Source organism: Chroicocephalus ridibundus, chromosome 1 (genome assembly GCF_963924245.1).
Source record: "Chroicocephalus ridibundus chromosome 1, bChrRid1.1, whole genome shotgun sequence".
Classification (NCBI taxonomy): domain Eukaryota; kingdom Metazoa; phylum Chordata; class Aves; order Charadriiformes; family Laridae; genus Chroicocephalus; species Chroicocephalus ridibundus.
Genome location: NC_086284.1, coordinates 134,229,328 through 134,247,294, shown reverse-complemented (window position 1 = coordinate 134,247,294; position 17,967 = coordinate 134,229,328). Strand labels below are relative to the sequence as shown.

Genomic DNA, 17,967 nt, shown 5'->3' with positions numbered 1-17,967 from the left:
GCTCTGCTGAGCCAGGGCTGGAGGGAGCCCTGCACACACCCACACCGCCCACACCGAGTGACCCATCATATACCTATAAAAAAAGAATGAGCCATGGCTGGGGGAGAGAGGGAAAATGCCTGGGGAAGTGCAAGGGACCTCTGTGTGTCCTGCATAGCTCATGTCTCCAGCTCTCGAGGACTTCAGAAGCAGAAGGGGAACTCTCAGCATTTCTCTGCCTTGCACGCACTCAGACTCCCATGCAACCTCCGCATGGTCCTCTCCATGCAACCCCCCTTCTCCCCTCCCCACACACACACACCCACCGCCCCCCATCTCTGCAGGGTTTATAGTTTCCTGTGACTGTGTGTGTCCTTCCCCACTGTTCCCAGCCAGCCAATCCTTTCTCGCCTTCCATGTCCTGCCCAACCCCAATATGTCTAATATGTCTCACCCTCCTCACCCAGGGCTTCCTCTTCCCGTGTCTCTGGGCAGCGACAAAAGGCAGGTCCCTGAAAGGACAGGGGCTTTTCCCGCATGGCTCCCTGCTGGTTCTTTGTGGCCATGCTGGCCCCTATGGGTAAGTGATCTCAACTCACCCCTGAGCACCTACAGCGATTCCACTGCTGCTGTCCCAGCTGCATCCCCGCTTGCTGGCAGAGCTCCATTCCCCAAAGCTCCCAGTGCTGAGGATGGGCACTGAATGCCGTGGGCAGGAATCCCTGAATCTCCTGCAAGGGCTGTCTATTTTTTCTTCTGTGCTCAGCCCCCACATGGTTCATGTTTTGGACACAAACTGCCCAGGAATGTTTCTTGCCTCTTGGAGAGAGATTGGAAACTCCCCTGCTGATCGGAAGGGCTGTTCCATCCCTTCCACTGCTCCTTAATCTGTCCTGTTTCTTCTCACCCTCTTCTCTACAAACCCACAGTGCCTAGTTATAGCTTTTCCATTTTTTCCTCGTCCTCAATGCTCTTCCTTTTCCCTTCCAGTGCTGGCTCTGGAACAGTCCCCAGACACAGTGATACGACAAGGCCAGTCCGTGAGTCTGAGCTGTTCCAAGAAGAAATCCACCAGCAGATATGTGTTCTGGTACAAGGTTCCTTTGGGGAAGGACTCCAGGCTGATCCTCATGGCTTCAGCAGTAGAAGGTGGTAAAGCAGATGTGGAGGAGGATCTCCGCACCCGTTTGAAGAGCAGTGGGATACAAGGAGACACGATGACCATCTCGATCGAGCATGCCTTTCTGAATGACTCTGGCACGTATTACTGTGCTGAGGATGAAACACAGTGGGTAGGCTGCTGAGGGAGCTGAGCGCAAACCTGCTCCTGCACAAAGGGGACCTGCTTTCCTCCTCGTCAGAGCTGCACAAGGCGGGATGATCCCTTTCCACTCATGACCTCCTCTGCTTCCTAGCCTGCCCTTCATCCTCTTCTCAGACTCTGTGAGTTTATTCATCCTGCTTTCTCTCCATGCCACCCCACTCCTCCTTGCCTCTCTCTCCGTTTAGCTCTCATTTCCATTATAGCCACTACCCTCAACACTTCTTCCCCTCTCTGACTCCCTTTCTCTCCCCACCTTCTTCTTTCTGTCTCTCCTCAATCTGCACTCTGCAGACCTCCTCTCATTTAACTCCAGGCCACCCCAGAGTTCATCATTCTCACTGTCGCACAGAAAGGATGTTTGCATGAGATGTTCTTGGTGCACCTTTAGATAAAGGCAAGGCCAGGCACGTGGCGTAAGAGCTGTTAACCGAGCGGGAGCTGCCCACGTCCTGCTCCGTTACAACGACCTTCCTGAGGTTATCCTGTGGCTAAGGAGGAAAGAAGACTGTGGAAAGAAGGATGGAAAAAGCAGCCAGGAAAGGGGGTCCTGGCCTGCCTTCTTCCTGCCCCTCCTGGTCCCAGGATGAAAGGTGTTCTGGGTAGGGACAGCATGGGGCAGCTGAGACCTCCATGCCCCTCTGTCCTTTGTGATGTCCTGGAACATTCCCAACTCTGCTGCAGAGAGTTAGAGAAACAAAGTGCAGTGGGATTCATAGTTCCCTGCAGGAGAGCAGCGGGAAGCTGCAGGTACAGTTTTGGTTTTCAGAGAACGGGATGGGGGAAGAGTTTCCCTGCAAAGCCCATGAGAGCCCTCAGCAGGCAGAATGCTTGGGCTGTTGTGGTGTCTTTCCTGGTCCTGCCTCCCACTGATATTAATTGCTGTGCTCAGAGTACCGCGGAGAGAAAAAGCAGCCTCACACAGTCAGGGGAAAAAAGTAATAAAAAGAGGAAAGAGCTATGGCTGGGGGAGAGAGGGAAAATGCCTGGGGAAATGCAAGGGACCTCTGTGTGTGTCCTGCATAGCTCATGTCTCCAGCTCTCGAGGACTTCAGAAGCAGGAGGGGAACTCTCAGCATTTCTCTGCCTTGCACGCACTCAGACTCCCATGCAACCTCAGCATCGTCCTCTCCATGCAACCCCCCTTCTCCTCTCCCCACACACACACCCACCGCCCCCCATCTCTGCAGGGTTTATAGTTTCCTGTGACTGTGTGTGTCCTTCCCCACTGTTCCCAGCCAGCCAATCCTTTCTCGCCTTTCATGTCCTGACCAACCCCAATATGTCTAATATGTCTCACCCTCCTCACCCAGGGCTTCCTCTTCCCATGTCTCTGGGCAGCGACAAAAGGCAGGTCCCTGAAAGGACAGGGGCTTTTCCCGCATGGCTCCCTGCTGGTTCTTTGTGGCCATGCTGGCCCCTATGGGTAAGTGATCTCAACTCACCCCTGAGCACCTACAGCGATTCCACTGCTGCTGTCCCAGCTGCATCCCCGCTTGCTGGCAGAGCTCCATTCCCCAAAGCTCCCAGTGCTGAGGACGGGCACTGAATGCCGTGGGCAGGAATCCCTGAATCTCCTGCAAGGGCTGTCTATTTTTTCTTCTGTGCTCAGCCCCCACATGGTTCATGTTTTAGACTCAAACTGCCCAGGAATGTTTCTTGCCTCTTGGAGAGACATTGGAAAGTCCCCTGCTGATGGGAAGATCTGTCCCATCCCTTCCACTGCTCCTTAATCTGTCCTGTTCCTTCCCACCCTCTTCTCTACAAACCCACAGTGCCTAGTTAAAGCTTTTCCATTTTTTCTCATCCTCAATGCTCTTCCTTTTCCCTTCCAGTGCTGGCTCTGGAACAGTCCCCAGACAGAGTGATACGAGAAGGCCAGTCCGTGAGTCTGAGCTGTTCCAAGAAGAAATCCGACAGCACTGCTATGTACTGGTACAAGCTTCCTTTGGGGAAGGACTCCAGGCTGATCCTGGTGGTCTCTGCATTAGTCGGTGGTAAAGCAGATGTGGAGGAGGATCTCCGCAGCCGTTTGAAGAGCAGTGGGATACAAGGAGACGCGATGACCATCTCGATCGAGCATGCCTTTCTGAATGACTCTGGCACGTATTACTGTGCTGAGAGTGAAACACAGTGGGTAGGCTGCTGAGGGAGCTGAGCACAAACCTGCTCCTGCACAAAGGGGACCTGCTTTCCTCCTCGTCAGAGCTGCACAAGGTGGGATGACCCTTTCCACTCATTACCTCCTCTGCTTCCTAGCCTGCCCTTCATCCTCTTCTCAGGCTCTGTGAGACTTCTCACACTCTTTGCCTCTCTCTCTCCATTTATCTCTTATTTCCATTCATCCTCTTCTCAGACTCTGTGAGTTTATTTGTCCTGCTTTCTCTCCATGCCACCCCACTCCTCCTTGCCTCTCTCTCCGTTTAGCTCTCATTTCCATTATAGCCACTTCCCTCAACACTTCTTCCCCTCTCTGCCTTCCTTTCTCTCCCCACCTTCTTCTTTCTGTCTCTCTTCAATCTGCACTCTGCAGACCTCCTCTCATTTAACTCCAGGCCACCCTGCAGTTCATCATTCTCACCGTCACACAGAAAGGATGTTTGCATGAGAGGTTCTTCTACCTAAGGTGCACCTTTAGATAAAGACAAGGCCGGGCACGTGGCGTAAGAGCCGGTACCGAGCGGGAGCTGCCCACGTCCTGCTCTGTTACAACGACCTGCCTGAGGTTATCCTGTGGCCAGGGGGAATGTGCAGCACAGCACAGGCCTGAAGGCCATGTTGCAGGTGCAGCACAGCACAGGCGGGCGCGTGCTCGGGTTCACTGTTTTGTGCATCACTGACTCCTCCATCTAGAGTGGGAAATGGAGACCCTTCCCATGGACACATCAAGCCTAGCCTCCTCTCAGCTGGAGTGCTGCGGGTATTGTGGGGTATTGTGGGGTTTCTTCCTGTTGCCTGCACAGTTTAGCCCACCCTCTTGGTTCTTTTCTCCCTTTTCTTTTGAGGAAGCTGGGGTCATTATTGAAACTCCTGCATAAGTTTTTGTGGCAATGAATGCATTGGGATATACTCAGACCTGGAACAGAGGGTGTGGGAGCTGCTGGCATTGCTGCACCCTTCTGCATGGACACAGGGGTACATCTTCTCTGCAAAGCCCATGACAGCCTTGAGCAGCCAGATCCCTTGCTCTCTTGTATGGGCTGTCCATACACTGCCGTGCATTGCTGGGCCCACAGCATGGCAGAGACGTGCAGAAGCTCTGTCAGGCCTTTGACACACAGAGAGGGTGTCAGTGTGGAAATAAAGCAAGTCAGATATTGCCAGCAGCAATTTCTCACAGCGCTGGGTTGGTGAACCGGCTGTGCCCCATGTAGAGAAGAAGACAGGATTTTCTCCAGTTCTGCCCATCCTCGTCCTGCTGCTCCTTTGCAGAATGCTCCAGAAAAGAGAGTGTCATCTCTTCTCTGGCATGGAGAAGGTAAGTCTGTACCAGCCTATCCCACGGTGAATAGCCTTCTCCTCACAAATTGCTCTGTGGTGCGGTCTCCCAAGAGGCAGTCCCAGTGCAGAGCCAAAGGCAGCCTTTTCTCTCCTTGAGATGTCCCTTTGGAGGAAGAGAGGAACAGTTACAGAACTCCTCTCTGGCATACTACAGTAGACAGCAGGGTGAGAGGTCAGCAGCCTTTCCCATACCTGGGCAACATGACGAGCAGCACTGGGATAAGCAGAGAAGATGCCACGTTGCAGCTTGCGGGCTGGGAGCCTGAGTGTGAGGCTGCTGGAGAGAAGACTCAGCTGAGGGGCACACAACAAACATGCATCCCTACGCTCTCTTTCTCTTCCCTTCGTTTGGTGCCTCCTTGTGCACCCCTGTGCCGTGCACGCACTCAGGCTGCCACACAGCCCCATCCTGCTCCTGTGATCACCCCTGTCCCCCACCTCTGCCTATACACACACACAGACACAGCAGGAAGTGCGTGGAGCAGGGTGGATGCACCTCATGCCTGCATGCAGGTGTCATTCCCCGCTGTTCCCAGCCAGCCAGCTGCCTCCTCACACTTCAGGCTCTCTCTCACCGCCCTGCCCACCCGCAAAGAGACACGTGTCTCTTCCTCTCCCAGCCTCTCGTCTTGGCACGTCTCTGTGCCTGTGCTGCCACACCGGGCAGGGTGCTGGAAGGAGGTGGCCTTTCCCCATGGTTCTCCTCTGGTTCCTTGTGGCCGTCCTGGTCCCTGTGGGTAAGTGATCTTCTCTTCCGCTTGAAGAGCTGCCCTGGAGCTGCTGCTGCTGCCTCAGCCGTGTGCCCAGTTGTTGTCAGTGCCCCATTCCCCAAGGCTTCCCGGGGGAGGATGGGCAATGAACGGGGTGAGCTTTTCCTCAACCTCTAAACTCAGAAAACTCTACACATCTACAAAGGTGTTTTTTCTGTCCCATTTTAATACTTCAATTGAGAGTACCGAAGTGATTGTTTGTCATAAGAAATTTGCCATTGTCTTTGAAGCTGGTTTGTGTTTTTTCTTTTTCTCCTGTGTGTGTCTCTCAGAGAAATGGGACACTGTCCCATAGAGCTTGCTGACATCCTTATGCCACCCCATGCCATGCCGTATTTCAAGGATGTGTTTTCATGTCTCCGTCAGTGTGTTTCACTCCTCACATCTCTTCCCTTCTCTTTGCAGGCCAGGCCCTTCAGCAGTCACCGGACACCGTCGTCCGAGTGGGAGACTCTGTGGTTCTGAACTGTTCCCAAAAGGACAATGCATACTCAGCCATGTCCTGGTACAAGTTCCCACGGGGAAGGATGCCACTCTGCAGTTGGTTGTATATTCGGTGGAAGGTGGCAGGGCAGAAAATGAGAAGGAATTCAGAAATCACTTTTGGAGCAATGGGACTAAGGGCTACCGCTTATCTGTGGCGATAGATCACGCCCTACTCAATGACTCTGGCACATATTTCTGTGCTGAGGGAGGCCCACAGTGACTCAAAATCCAGAGCAGCATAGCACAAACCTTTCCATGCAATGAGGGATCTGCCCCCAGCACACACACAGAGCCCTGTGTTTGACAGTAGATCATTTTGTCTCGGTTCACCCAGCCCTTTCCTTCTCCATCTGCTGGAAAGCCAAGCCAACCTGGAGTTAAATCTGGCAAGGGATTCAAGGTCTCCTGGGATTGCTCACATTGCGGTTTCCTAGAGTACAGGTGCCTCGCTGGTAACCCAGGGCTCAACACACTGCTGTACACGAGGGGCTCTGAGTTGCAGAGTACTGGCAGGACCATGCCACTGAGGACTTCTATGTGTGCACTGGTCCCTTGGCCCCAGCAGTCTCCAGGGAATGGGTACGCTGTTGTGTTCGCTGTTGTGTGCCATGGTCCTTGGGTCACGCCACTACCCTGTGACCTGAACATTTGGATGTATGCCGTATAGCCCAAATCTCAATGGTATTCAGGATGGAGCGCAGCCCTGTAGGTGAGGAGCCCCAGGCCACAAGGTGCTCTGTGGCAATAACCCACCATACCCTTGGCTCTGCTAGCCAGAATGGAGGTGTCAGGGCCAGGAGGGGGATCATTCCTCCACCGGGCTTGATGAGAATGCAGGGGAGCATGAGGTGCAGCCTCTCGTTCCCTGGAGGGAGCTGAGGATGAGTTAGAGACAGAGTCTTCTTGGAGCTCCCCATGAAAAGACTGAAAAGCGATGGGCACAATCTGTGATGGGGAAATTCTGCTGAGGCAGAGGGACAAATTGTTTGCCAGAGGAGTGTGGCAGCCCAGGGACAAGGCCACAAGGCCTTTCACTCAAAGGAGAAGTTTGCATTTAGGGAGACTTTCCCACGTGCCCTGGTCCATGCCCTGAGAGACCTGCTCCAATTTTAGAGAGAAACCTTACCTGAGTGCAGGGCAGACTGGAAACCTTTGGATACCACCCCCACCACCCCCCAAGTGCTTCCGTCAGCCTTTGGTGTGTTCCCCAGTGCCCTACGTCTTTCAAGAAAAATGGGGGAATGTTTGGGTGAGAGGGTCTTTGCGGTACTCACGTAGACTGCTGGTTTCCCATTAAAGTCCTGCCAAGAAAGACAAATGTGTGTTAATGCTGTCTGGTGATGGGAAGAAGGGGACAGAAAGTTCCTCTCTGTGGAAGGAAGGTGCCCTCTGTCCCTTTTCCCTAAGCAGACTGTTTCACTGCTCAGGTGTCCCAGGTGAAGACCTTTGCTGAAACCAGTTCTGGGGTTCTTAAAAAGCCCTGTGACTTCAAAGAGATTCTAGTGGGGTCCCATCACACAGGATTCCAGCCTTAGATGAGGTCCCCAGGATTTGTCCAAGATGAGTGTCCTCAAGGCTTGACTTTCATCCAGTGCTCCTCACTCCATCACACAGAAGAGCTCAGCTGCCTTTCAGCCCTTGAGGCTGCACTCCACTCTACCTGGACGTCTCTGGACCAGTCCAACCCAGCCTGAATGTCCTCACTCCCACTTCCTTTTGTCCCTTGGTCCGGATGGGGTGGGTGGCCTCTCTGTGTGTCTTGAGTCAGGAGGTGGGAGCAAGGCCTGGGGTCTGTCTCAAATACCTGCCACTTCCACCCTGTCATGTTGACCACGATCCTGCTGTTGAACCTGCCCTTGCCCTGGGAAGACAAATGGCTGTCAGCCTTTGCCCAGCGTGAAGCAGGGGCCACTCTGTGCTCCTGCCCAGGGCCAGGGCTCATCTCTGTGCCCAAACCTCTGCCCACTCAGGTCCAGCCTGGGAAGTGACTGCTCTGCAGTAACTCACGTCACCAGGTTACAGGACACAGATAGCTTTCCCAGAGACGGAGAGGTCATAATCCATGTGGGGATTAATCCCGTAACCCCCCTGGGAACTAATCCCATAATCCTCTTTTGATTAATCCGATTATCTCAATGAAAAGAATTCCGTAATGCCATTGAGCAGTAATATCATAGCTCCCCTGAGGTTAGTCCCATCACCTCAGTGAGGATTAATCCTGTAATCCCAAATGGCATAAACTCTGAAATCCCATTTGGGATTATTCCCAAACCACACATGGGAATTAAGCAGGAAATTGCAATGTGATTATGCCCATAACTGGATTCTACTTATGTCCTAATCCCAGTGGGCAAGAATCCCATCATCCCCACCAAGAGACAGAAGCCAGAAATAATCCCCAGAGAGAGACCATCCACATTTTTCCCGAAGGAAGAATCACAGGGCTACAAATGGGGTGGGTGAGGATGCCAAAACCTATTTGTGCACTTTGGTATGGAAGATATGAGGGGTTAATTTTTGTGCCCACAGCCTCACTGGCATCCAGACTCCCAGCCCCACAGCCCCAACCAAACCGTGGATTTCATCTAAGGGGTTCCAGTGGACTCAGGAGAGAGCTCGCCAAGAGCACTTAAGTGTCCCAGGGCTTTTGAAGCAGAAGATGTTCCTTTGCCCGTTCCCGTCATCCTCTCCCCACGCCCGGACACCCAGAGCACAGGCTTTTTATTTGACTTGCTTGGATAGTTCTGGAATGTGGATACACTAGTTATGGCTTCCCTGTGTCTCAAACTGGCCCTGCCCCATCTCGAGTCTGCAACTTTGGGCCCAGCCCTGCCCTGAGAAGAGGGGAGAGTGAGGTCCTCAAGGAGACCTCCCTCTCCACCTACCTGGTCCTTCTGTGTCTATGGTCTGTATCCCCCACAACAGGTTCATTACTCTTTGCACATTCCCTAGAGACTCACTGCAGACCCCCCCATCATTGCCCTGTGCTGGGAGCGTTTTCACCTGGGCTTGTTGGAGAGGCCTTGGCCCCACTTCATGACCCCATCCAGAGCTGTCGGCATGGTGGGAGAAAGGGGTCAGTTAGTTTGCTTCTTGGCATGAGGAGAATGTGAAATCTGGGTTCCCAGCACACGGGAAACTCTGAAGAGTAACACAGGGAACAAAGCAGGTGTTTCACCACCACCTCCCACCCCCAGCCCCAAGAGAGGAGAGGGACCGCAGCTGCATGCTGGCTGCCCATGGCCACCTTTCTGTTCCACCATTGTGCTGAAAGCTTTTGAACTCCACCCATGGAAGCTCTTGCCATGGAATGGTAAGGGTGGTAGATGGGGATGGAGGTGGAGGGGTATGGGTGTGGGGCTGTGTGTGCTCCCTGCTTCCCTAGGGCGTGGGGATTCTTGACCTTTCCCCAGACCCACTCTCGGAATGACATGAACACACAGAGCCAGTCCCCAGGGATCCATGGAACCAAGATTTGACTGTCCCTATGAGCATCAAGAACACTGGACATTTGGAAGTAGATGCGATCCGTGTGAGGGAAAGGAAGTCTCCTGTCTGACCAGAAATAACCCACAAGGAGGAGGCAGGCATTAGATGTTACCTTGTTCTATGTCCTTGAGGGGGAATTCCTGAAGAGCTTCTTCCTACTACCCTCACCCCCAAATAATCATTCTCACGGGGAAGTTTCCTTGGCACGGTCATTGGATCTCTACTCCTAGTCTAATGCCAAGGGTAGGTTTTTCTCCCTTCAGATCTCTCTTTGGAGGAGAAAGGTGCATTTGTGCAACTCCTCTCTGTCAAGCTACAAGCCACGCCACGAGCGTTATGTCAGCAGCCTGCTCGGTGCCTGGGGCCATGGCATGGACAGCATAGGGCTGAGCAGTGACAACACCACGCTGTGGCTTGTGGGGTCAGGGCCTGTGAAGTTCCAGGGCGTCTGGAATGGCGTGTCAGCTGTGGGACAGCGAAGCAGAACCCGTGCCCCATATCTCTGTGTCCTTTGCGTAATACTTCTTTTCTGGAGATCTCAGCTGATGCCAAAGGAAGAAAGGGAAAACCCCCAGCATCCCCCCTGCCCTGCCTCAAACCCAGGCTCCCATCCAGCCCCATCATGTTCCTGTGATTGCACGCATAATCACACACACACACACATAGCAAGACATCTGTGCAGGATTCATACCACCCATTGCTGTGTGTGAGTGTTCTCTCCCACTGATCCCAGCCAGCCATCTCCTTTCCCACATTTCAGGTGCTCTCCCACTGCCTTGCCCACCCCCGATGTCATGCCTATCTTCCTTCCTCAGCATTTCCTCCACACACGTCTCTGTGCCTGTGCTGCCTGTGCTGCCACCATTTCACCTTCTGCCTAGACTCCCGCTACTTTTGTTTTTTCCTTTCTTTTCTTCTAACACCGTGGGCCCTTAAACAGCCTCCTGATGCAGTCATCCGAGAGGGAGGAGCTGTGACTCTCAGCTGTTTCCAGATGGGAACCACACGCCCCTACACGCCATGGTAGGAGTAGGCTCAAAGAAAGGATGCCATACTGCAGCTGGTACCATACTGCAGCGTGTGGAGTGGAAAGGGAAAAGGCAGAGTTTGAGGACGAGTTTCAGAATGCCTTCAAGAGTTGTGGGAGTATGCGATATTGCGTGTCCTTTTCAATAGATTTTGCCTCAGTGAATGATTCTGGCACATATGACTGCGCTAGGATACACCTTGATTCAGATGCTGAGGCAGCTGAGCACAAATCTCTCTGTACGTGCAGCCTTCTCTCTGTTTCTATAGACAGCAGGGTAGACAGTGATGAGACGGGGTTACTTCCCAAGGCAGATGAGAGTCTGAATGTCTGGGATGTGCATCAGGTATTGTCTCTGTGGAGAAGGTAGGACCTTGCAGAGTGCTCAAGGCCAGCTGCGCTTCCTGCAAGCACCCAGAACCACTGGAAAAGCCGAGGACGGTTTGTGGAGGGAAAGAACCTCTAGATGTGCATGAGGCAGGGAAACAGAGCTGATGCTGGGGGGAAGGATGGAATGCACCTCATCAGAGACACACTGAATTTCTGTGCTGCCTCTGTTTGTGCTGATATTGCCAGTACATCATCTGTGCATCATCATGAGGAAAATGTTAGCCACCTTGGAGAGGCAGAAAACGATCCCCACTTTTCTAGAGGCAAATGGGAGGAAAACTTCAATGTTAAGCATATCAGAGACTCCAGAGAGACCTACACACTCTATTCAGCTCGGGCTGTCTTTCTCCGTACCGTGCAGCTGTGTCATACCTGCAGAGCTGTAGCATGCCCATGCATGAAGCCCTTCCCAGTAACGCAGACTGCAGTCTCCCAAGCACAAAGCCAGGTGGCCCCAAGAATGAGGTGTCTCAGAAGTCTGATATATCAGGGTAAAGTCTCCCACTTATAGACATACGCCCACAGAATGAATAGACCCCTGTGTGCGCTCAGAGTCCAGAGATCTGTTCACACCAGCTGTCTGGGGACAGGCTTGCTCACTAATGACATTCTTGCTCCTCTGGCAGATTTTATCTTTCCTTCTCTGACACTTTTTTTTATTTGCTCTTTTTGGCCCTTTTTTTTGATCTTATGAGGATTTGCGCCCTTCTTCTGCATGAGGTGGGAGTACCAGCAGGGATCCTAGCCCATTGCCATTTCTTCTCTTTGCCTGTCACCAGGTAGAGCTCCAGGCACAGGCTCCGACAGTTCCTATGATGAGGGAAAGGTGCTGCCAGCAGCGCTGGGCATGGTGGAGACCTCTGTCATTTGTTGCCTGGGTTCCTTTCACTCTTGCCACTCTGCCAGCTGCGCATCCCTGCGCCGAGTTTGCCCCATTCAGGAGAGGCCATGTGGCTGTCCCCCTGGGCAGAGACACCCGAGGGCGCTGTGGGGAGGACGGCAGTGGCTGGAGTCCCCTGAGCCTGTGAGCAGAGCAGTAGAGCGGTGTCACTGGTGGAGCAGGAGTGAATGAAATCGCACTGTACAGCTGCAGCACCAGGCTGAGACAACCAAGGGTCCCCAGCTGGGTCCCAGAATCATCAGAGGAACAATCTCTGGAGGAAGCTGGGCTACTGCCTGTCAGCAAGGAAAGTGGAGGGAGAAGCCACCCTAGCCCCAGTCCTCAGCGCCTCTTCGGGGCTCATTGAGAGGGCTTTAAACTAGATCTGAAGGGGGGTGGGGATGGTACTGGGCTTGCTGGTGAGGTGCCAGGGTGTAGTTGCTCAGCGCTCGTGGGCCAGTGTGCCAGTATTTCTGAAAGCCAGAAGGCACACCACATCTCAAGGGTCAAAACTGCACACCACATCTCAAGGGTCAAAACTACACACACAACTCCCTCTCTGAAATGCTTATACACCAATGCACGCAGCATGGGGAATAAGCAGGAAGAGCTGGAGGTCTGTGTGCGGTTGCGGGGCCATGATCTCATTGCAATTACTGAGACATGGTGGGACAACTCGCATGACTGGAATGCTGTCATGGATGGCTATGTCCTTTTCAGGAAAGACAGACCAGCAAGGCGTGGTGGTGGAATTGCACTCTATGTGAGAGAGCATTTGGAATGCATTGAGCTCTCACTAGGGGCGGATGAAGAGCGGGTCGAGAGCTTATGGGTGAGGATTAAGGGACAGGCAAATATGAGGGACACTGTTGTGGGTGTTTATTACAGGCCACCTGATCAGGATGGGGAAACTGATGAGGCTTTCTACAGACAACTGAAGGTAGCCTCGCAAGCGCAGGCCCTGGTTCTCATGGGGGACTTCAATCACCCCGATATCTGCTGGGAAGACCACACAGCCAGGCATGCACAGTCCAGGAGGCTCCTCCAGTGCATTGATGACAACTTTTTGACACAGGTGGTACAGGAGCCAACAAGGAGAGGAGCACTTCTAGACCTGGTACTGACAAACACAGAGGGATTGGTGGAGGACATTAAGGTTGGGGGCACCCTAGGTTGTAGTGATCATGAAATGATTGAGTTCAGGATCATGGGTACTATCCACAAAACAACAACAAGAAGTAAAATTACAACCTTGGATTTCAGGAGGGCTAACTTTGACCTCTTCAAGAAACTGCTTGGAGAGATCCCGTGGGCTAGGGCTCTGGAAGGCAAAGGGGCTCAAGAAAGCTGGTTGATATTCAAAGACCACTTCCTCCAAGCTCAGGATCGGTGCATCCCTAAGAGAAAGAAATCGGCCAAGGGACGCAGGAGACCTGCATGGTTGAGCAGGGAGCTTCAGAAAAAGCTCAAGTGGAAGAAGGAAGTTTATAATAAGTGGAAGAAGGGACTGACCCCTTGGGAGGATTACAAGAATGCCACCAGAGCGTGCAGGGATGAAACAAGGAAAGCCAAGGCCGCCTTGGAATTAGACCTGGCTAGGGACATCAAGCACAACAAAAAGAGCTTCTACAAGTATATTGGAAGCAAAAGGAAGACCAGAGAAGTTGTAGGCCCACTGCTGAATGAGGCAGGAGTCATGGTGACGGAGGATGTGGAGAAGGCAGAGTTACTGAATGCCTTCTTTGCTTCGGTCTTTTCTGCTCGGCCCAGCCCTCAGGAGTCCCAGGCATTGAATAAAGTAACAGGGAAAGAAGACGGCTTCCCTTGGGTTGAGGAGGAGCAAGTGAGGGACCAATTAGATCATCTAGATATTCACAAGTCCATGGGCCCTGATGGGATGCACCCGAGAGTGCTGAGGGAGCTGGCAGAAGTCATTGCTGGGCCGCTCTCCATCATCTTTGAAAAGTCCTGGAGAACAGGCGAGGTGCCTGGGGACTGGAGGAAAGCCAATGTCACTCCAGTCTTCAAGAAAGGCAAGAAGGAGGAGCCGGGGAACTACAGGCCGGTCAGCCTCACCTCCATCCCTGGAAAGATGATGGAACAGCTCGTTCTGGGTGTCATCTCAAGGCACGTGGAGGAAAGGAAAGCAATCAGAAGTACTCAGCATGGATTCACCAAGGGGAAATCATGTCTGACTAACCTGATAGCCTTCTACGATGGCATGACTAGATGGATAGATGAGGGGAGGGCGGTAGATGTGGTCTACCTTGACTTAAGCAAGGCGTTTGACACGGTCTCCCACAGCATCCTCATAGGGAAGCTTAGGAAGTGTGGGTTAGATGAATGGACAGTGGGGTGGATAGAAAACTGGTTGAAAGATAGAGCTCAGAGGGTTGTGATTAGGGGCACAGAGTCTAGTTGGAGATCAGTGACGAGTGGTGTTCCCCAGGGGTTAGTACTGGGTCCAGTCCTGTTCAATATATTCATCAATGACCTGGATGAGGGGATAGAGTGCACCCTCAGCAAGTTTGCTGATGACACCAAGCTGGGTGGGGTGGCTGACACACCGGAAGGCTGTGCCACCATACAGAGAGACCTGGACAGGTTGGAGATCTGGGCAGAGAGAAACCTTATGAAATTCAACAAGGGCAAGTGTAGGGTGCTGCACCTGGGGAGGAACAACCCCATGCACCAGTACAGGTTGGGTGCTGACCTGCTGGAGAGCAGCTCTGTGGAAAGAGACCTGGGAGTCCTGGTGGACAACAGGATGACCATGAGCCAGCAATGTGCCCTTGAGGCCAAAAAGGCCAATGGCATCCTGGGGTGCATCAAGAGGAGCGTGGCCAGCAGGTCGAGGGAGGTCATCCTCCCCCTCTACTTTGCCTTGGTGAGGCCGCACCTGGAGTACTGTGTCCAGTTCTGGGCTCCCCGGTTCAAGAGGGACGGGGAACTGCTGGAAAGGGTGCAGCGGAGGGCTACAAAGATGATTAGGGGACTGGAACACCTCTCTTATGAGGAAAGGCTGAGGGATTTGGGTCTCTTCAGTCTGGAAAAAAGACGGCTGAGGGGGGACCTTATCAACACTTATAAATACTTACAGGGTGGGTGTCAGGAGGATGGGGCCAGGCTCTTTTCAATGGTGCCCGGGGACAGGACAAGAGGCAATGGGCACAAACTTGAACATAGGAAGTTCCACCTACACATGAGGAGGAACTTCTTTACCCTGAGGGTGGCAGAGCACTGGAACAGGCTGCCCAGAGAGGTGGTGGAGTCTCCGTCTCTGGAGACATTCAAAACCCACCTGGACATGTCCCTGTGTAACCTGCTCTAGGTGACCCTGCTCTGGCAGGGGGGTTGGACTAGATGATCTCCAGAGGTCCCTTCCAACCCTATGATTCTATGATTCTATGATTCTTCTCCCTCATGCCTCCGCCTTTGGGCCACACTCTTCAAAGGCATTTACCTTCCTCTCCAACTCCTCTCCCCAGCTCTGCTGAGCCAGGGCTGGAGGGAGCCCTGCACACCCCCACCTCCACCCCCACACCGAGTGACCCCTCATATACCTATAAAAAAAGAATGAGCCATGCCTGGGGGAGAGAGGGAAAATGCCTGGGGAAATGCAAGGGACCTGTGTGTGTTCTGCATAGCTCATGTCTCCAGCTCTCGAGGACTTCAGAAGCAGAAGGGGAACTCTCAGCATTTCTCTGCCTTGCACGCACTCAGACTCCCATGCAACCTCAGCACGGTCCTATCCATGCAACCCCCCTTCTCCCCTCCCCACGCACACACCCACCGCCCCCCATCTCTGCAGGGTTTATAGTTTCCTGTGACTGTGTGTGTCCTTCCCCACTGTTCCCAGCCAGCCAATCCTTTCTCATCTTTCATGTCCTGCCCAACCCCAGTATGTCTAATATGTCTCACCCTCCTCACCCAGGGCTTCCTCTTCCCATGTCTCTGGGCAGCGACAAAAGGCAGGTCCCTGAAAGGACAGGGGCTTTCCCCGCATGGCTCCCTGCTGGTTCTTTGTGGCCATGCTGGCCCCTGTGGGTAAGTGATCTCAAGTCACCCCTGAGCACCTACAGCGATTCCACTGCTGCTGTCCCAGCTGCATCCCCGCTTGCTGGCAGAGCTCCATTCCCCAAAGCTCCCAGTGCTGAGGACGGGCACTGAATGCCGTGGGCAGGAATCCCTGAATCTCCTGCAAGGGCTGTCTATTTTTTCTTCTGTGCTCAGCCCCCACATGGTTCATGTTTTGGACACAAACTGCCCAGGAATGTTTCTTGCCTCTTGGAGAGAGACTGGAAACTCCCCTGCTGATGGGAAGAGCTGTCCCATCCCTTCCACTGCTCCTTAATCTGTCCTGTTCCTTCCCACCCTCTTCTCTACAAACCCACAGTGCCCAGTTAAAGCTTTTCCATTTTTTCTCGTCCTCAATGTTCCTCCTTTTCTCTTCCAGTGCTGCCTCTGGAACAGTCCCCAGACACAGTGATACGAGAAGGCCAGTCCGTGAGTCTGAGCTGTTCCAAGAAGAAATCCACCAGCAGATATATGTCCTGGTACAAGGTTCCTTTGGGGAAGGACTCCAGGCTGATCTTCATGGCTTCAGCAGTAGAAGGTGGTAAAGCAGATGTGGAGGAGGATCTCCGCAGCCGTTTGAAGAGCAGTGGGATACAAGGAGACGCGATGACCATCTTGATCGAGCATGCCTTTCTGAATGACTCTGGCACGTATTACTGTGCTGAGAGTGAAACACAGTGGGTAGGCTGCTGAGGGAGCTGAGCGCAAACCTGCTCCTGCACAAAGGGGACCTGCTTTCCTCCTCGTCAGAGCTGCACAAGGCGGGATGATCCCTTTCCACTCCTTACCTCCTCTGCTTCCTAGCCTGCCCTTCATCCTCTTCTCAGACTCTGTGAGTTTATTTGTCCTGCTTTCTCTCCATGCCACCCCACTCCTCCTTGCCTCTGTCTCCGTTTAGCTCTCATTTCCATTATAGCCACTTCCCTCAACACTTCTTCCCCTCTCTGACTCCTTTCCTACCCCTGCCACCTTTTTTCTGTCTCTCCTCAATCTGCACTCTGCAGACCTCCTCTCATTTAACTCCAGGCAACCCTGGAGTTCATCATTCTCACCGTCACACAGAAAGGATGTTTGCATGAGAGGTTCTTGGTGCACCTTTAGATAAAGGCAAGGCCAGGCACGTGGCGTAAGAGCTGTTAACCGAGCGGGAGCTGCCCACGTCCTGCTCCGTTACAACGACCTGCCTGAGGTTATCCTGTGGCTAGGGAGAAAAGAAGGCTGTGGAAAGAAGGCTGGGAAAAGCAGCCAGGAAAGGGGGTCCTGGCCTGCCTTTTTCCTGCCCCTCCTGGTCCCAGGATGAGAGGTGTTCTGGGTAGGGATAGCATGGGGCAGCTGAGACCTCCATGGCTCTCTGTCCTTTGTGATGTCCTGGAACATTCCCAACTCTGCTGCAGAGAGTAAGAGAAACAAAGTGCAGTGGGATTCATAGTTCCCTGCAGGAGAGCAGCGGGAAGCTGCAGGTACAGTTTTGCTCTTCAGAGAACGGGATGGGGGAAGAGTTTCACTGCAAAGCCCATGAGAGCCCTCAGCAGGCAGAATGCTTGGGCTGTTGTGGTGTCTTTCCTGGTCCTGCCTCCCACTGATATTAATTGCTGTGCTCAGAGTACCGCAGAGAGAAAAAGTAGCCTCACACAGTCAGTGGAAAAAAGTAATAAAAAGAAGATAGAGCTATGGCTGGGGGAGAGAGGGAAAATGCCTGGGGAAGTGCAAGAGACCTCTGTATGTCCTGCATAGCTCATGTCTCCAGCTCTCGAGGACTTCAGAAGGAGAAGGGGAACTCTCAGCATTTCTCTGCCTTGCACGCACTCAGACTCCCATGCAACCTCAGCACGGTCCTCTCCATGCAACCCCCCTTCTCCCCTCCCCACACACACACCCACCGCCCCCCATCTCTGCAGGGTTTATAGTTTCCTGTGACTGTGTGTGTCCTTCCCCACTGTTCCCAGCCAGCCAATCCTTTCTCGCCTTTTATGTCCTGCCCAACCCCAATATGTCTAATATGTCTCACCCTCCTCACCCAGGGCTTCCTCTTCCCATGTCTCTGGGC

General features: G+C 53.1%; 1 gene segment (V, D, J or C); it reads left to right on the top strand.

The window, feature by feature from the left end:
• Nucleotides 1-2,619: 2,619 nt before the first annotated feature.
• Nucleotides 2,620-3,787, top strand: LOC134524455 (T cell receptor beta variable 14-like). The segment is given in 2 exon segments: nt 2,620-2,726; nt 3,136-3,787. Coding segments are annotated over 2 exon segments (357 nt in total).
• Nucleotides 3,788-17,967: the final 14,180 nt, after the last annotated feature.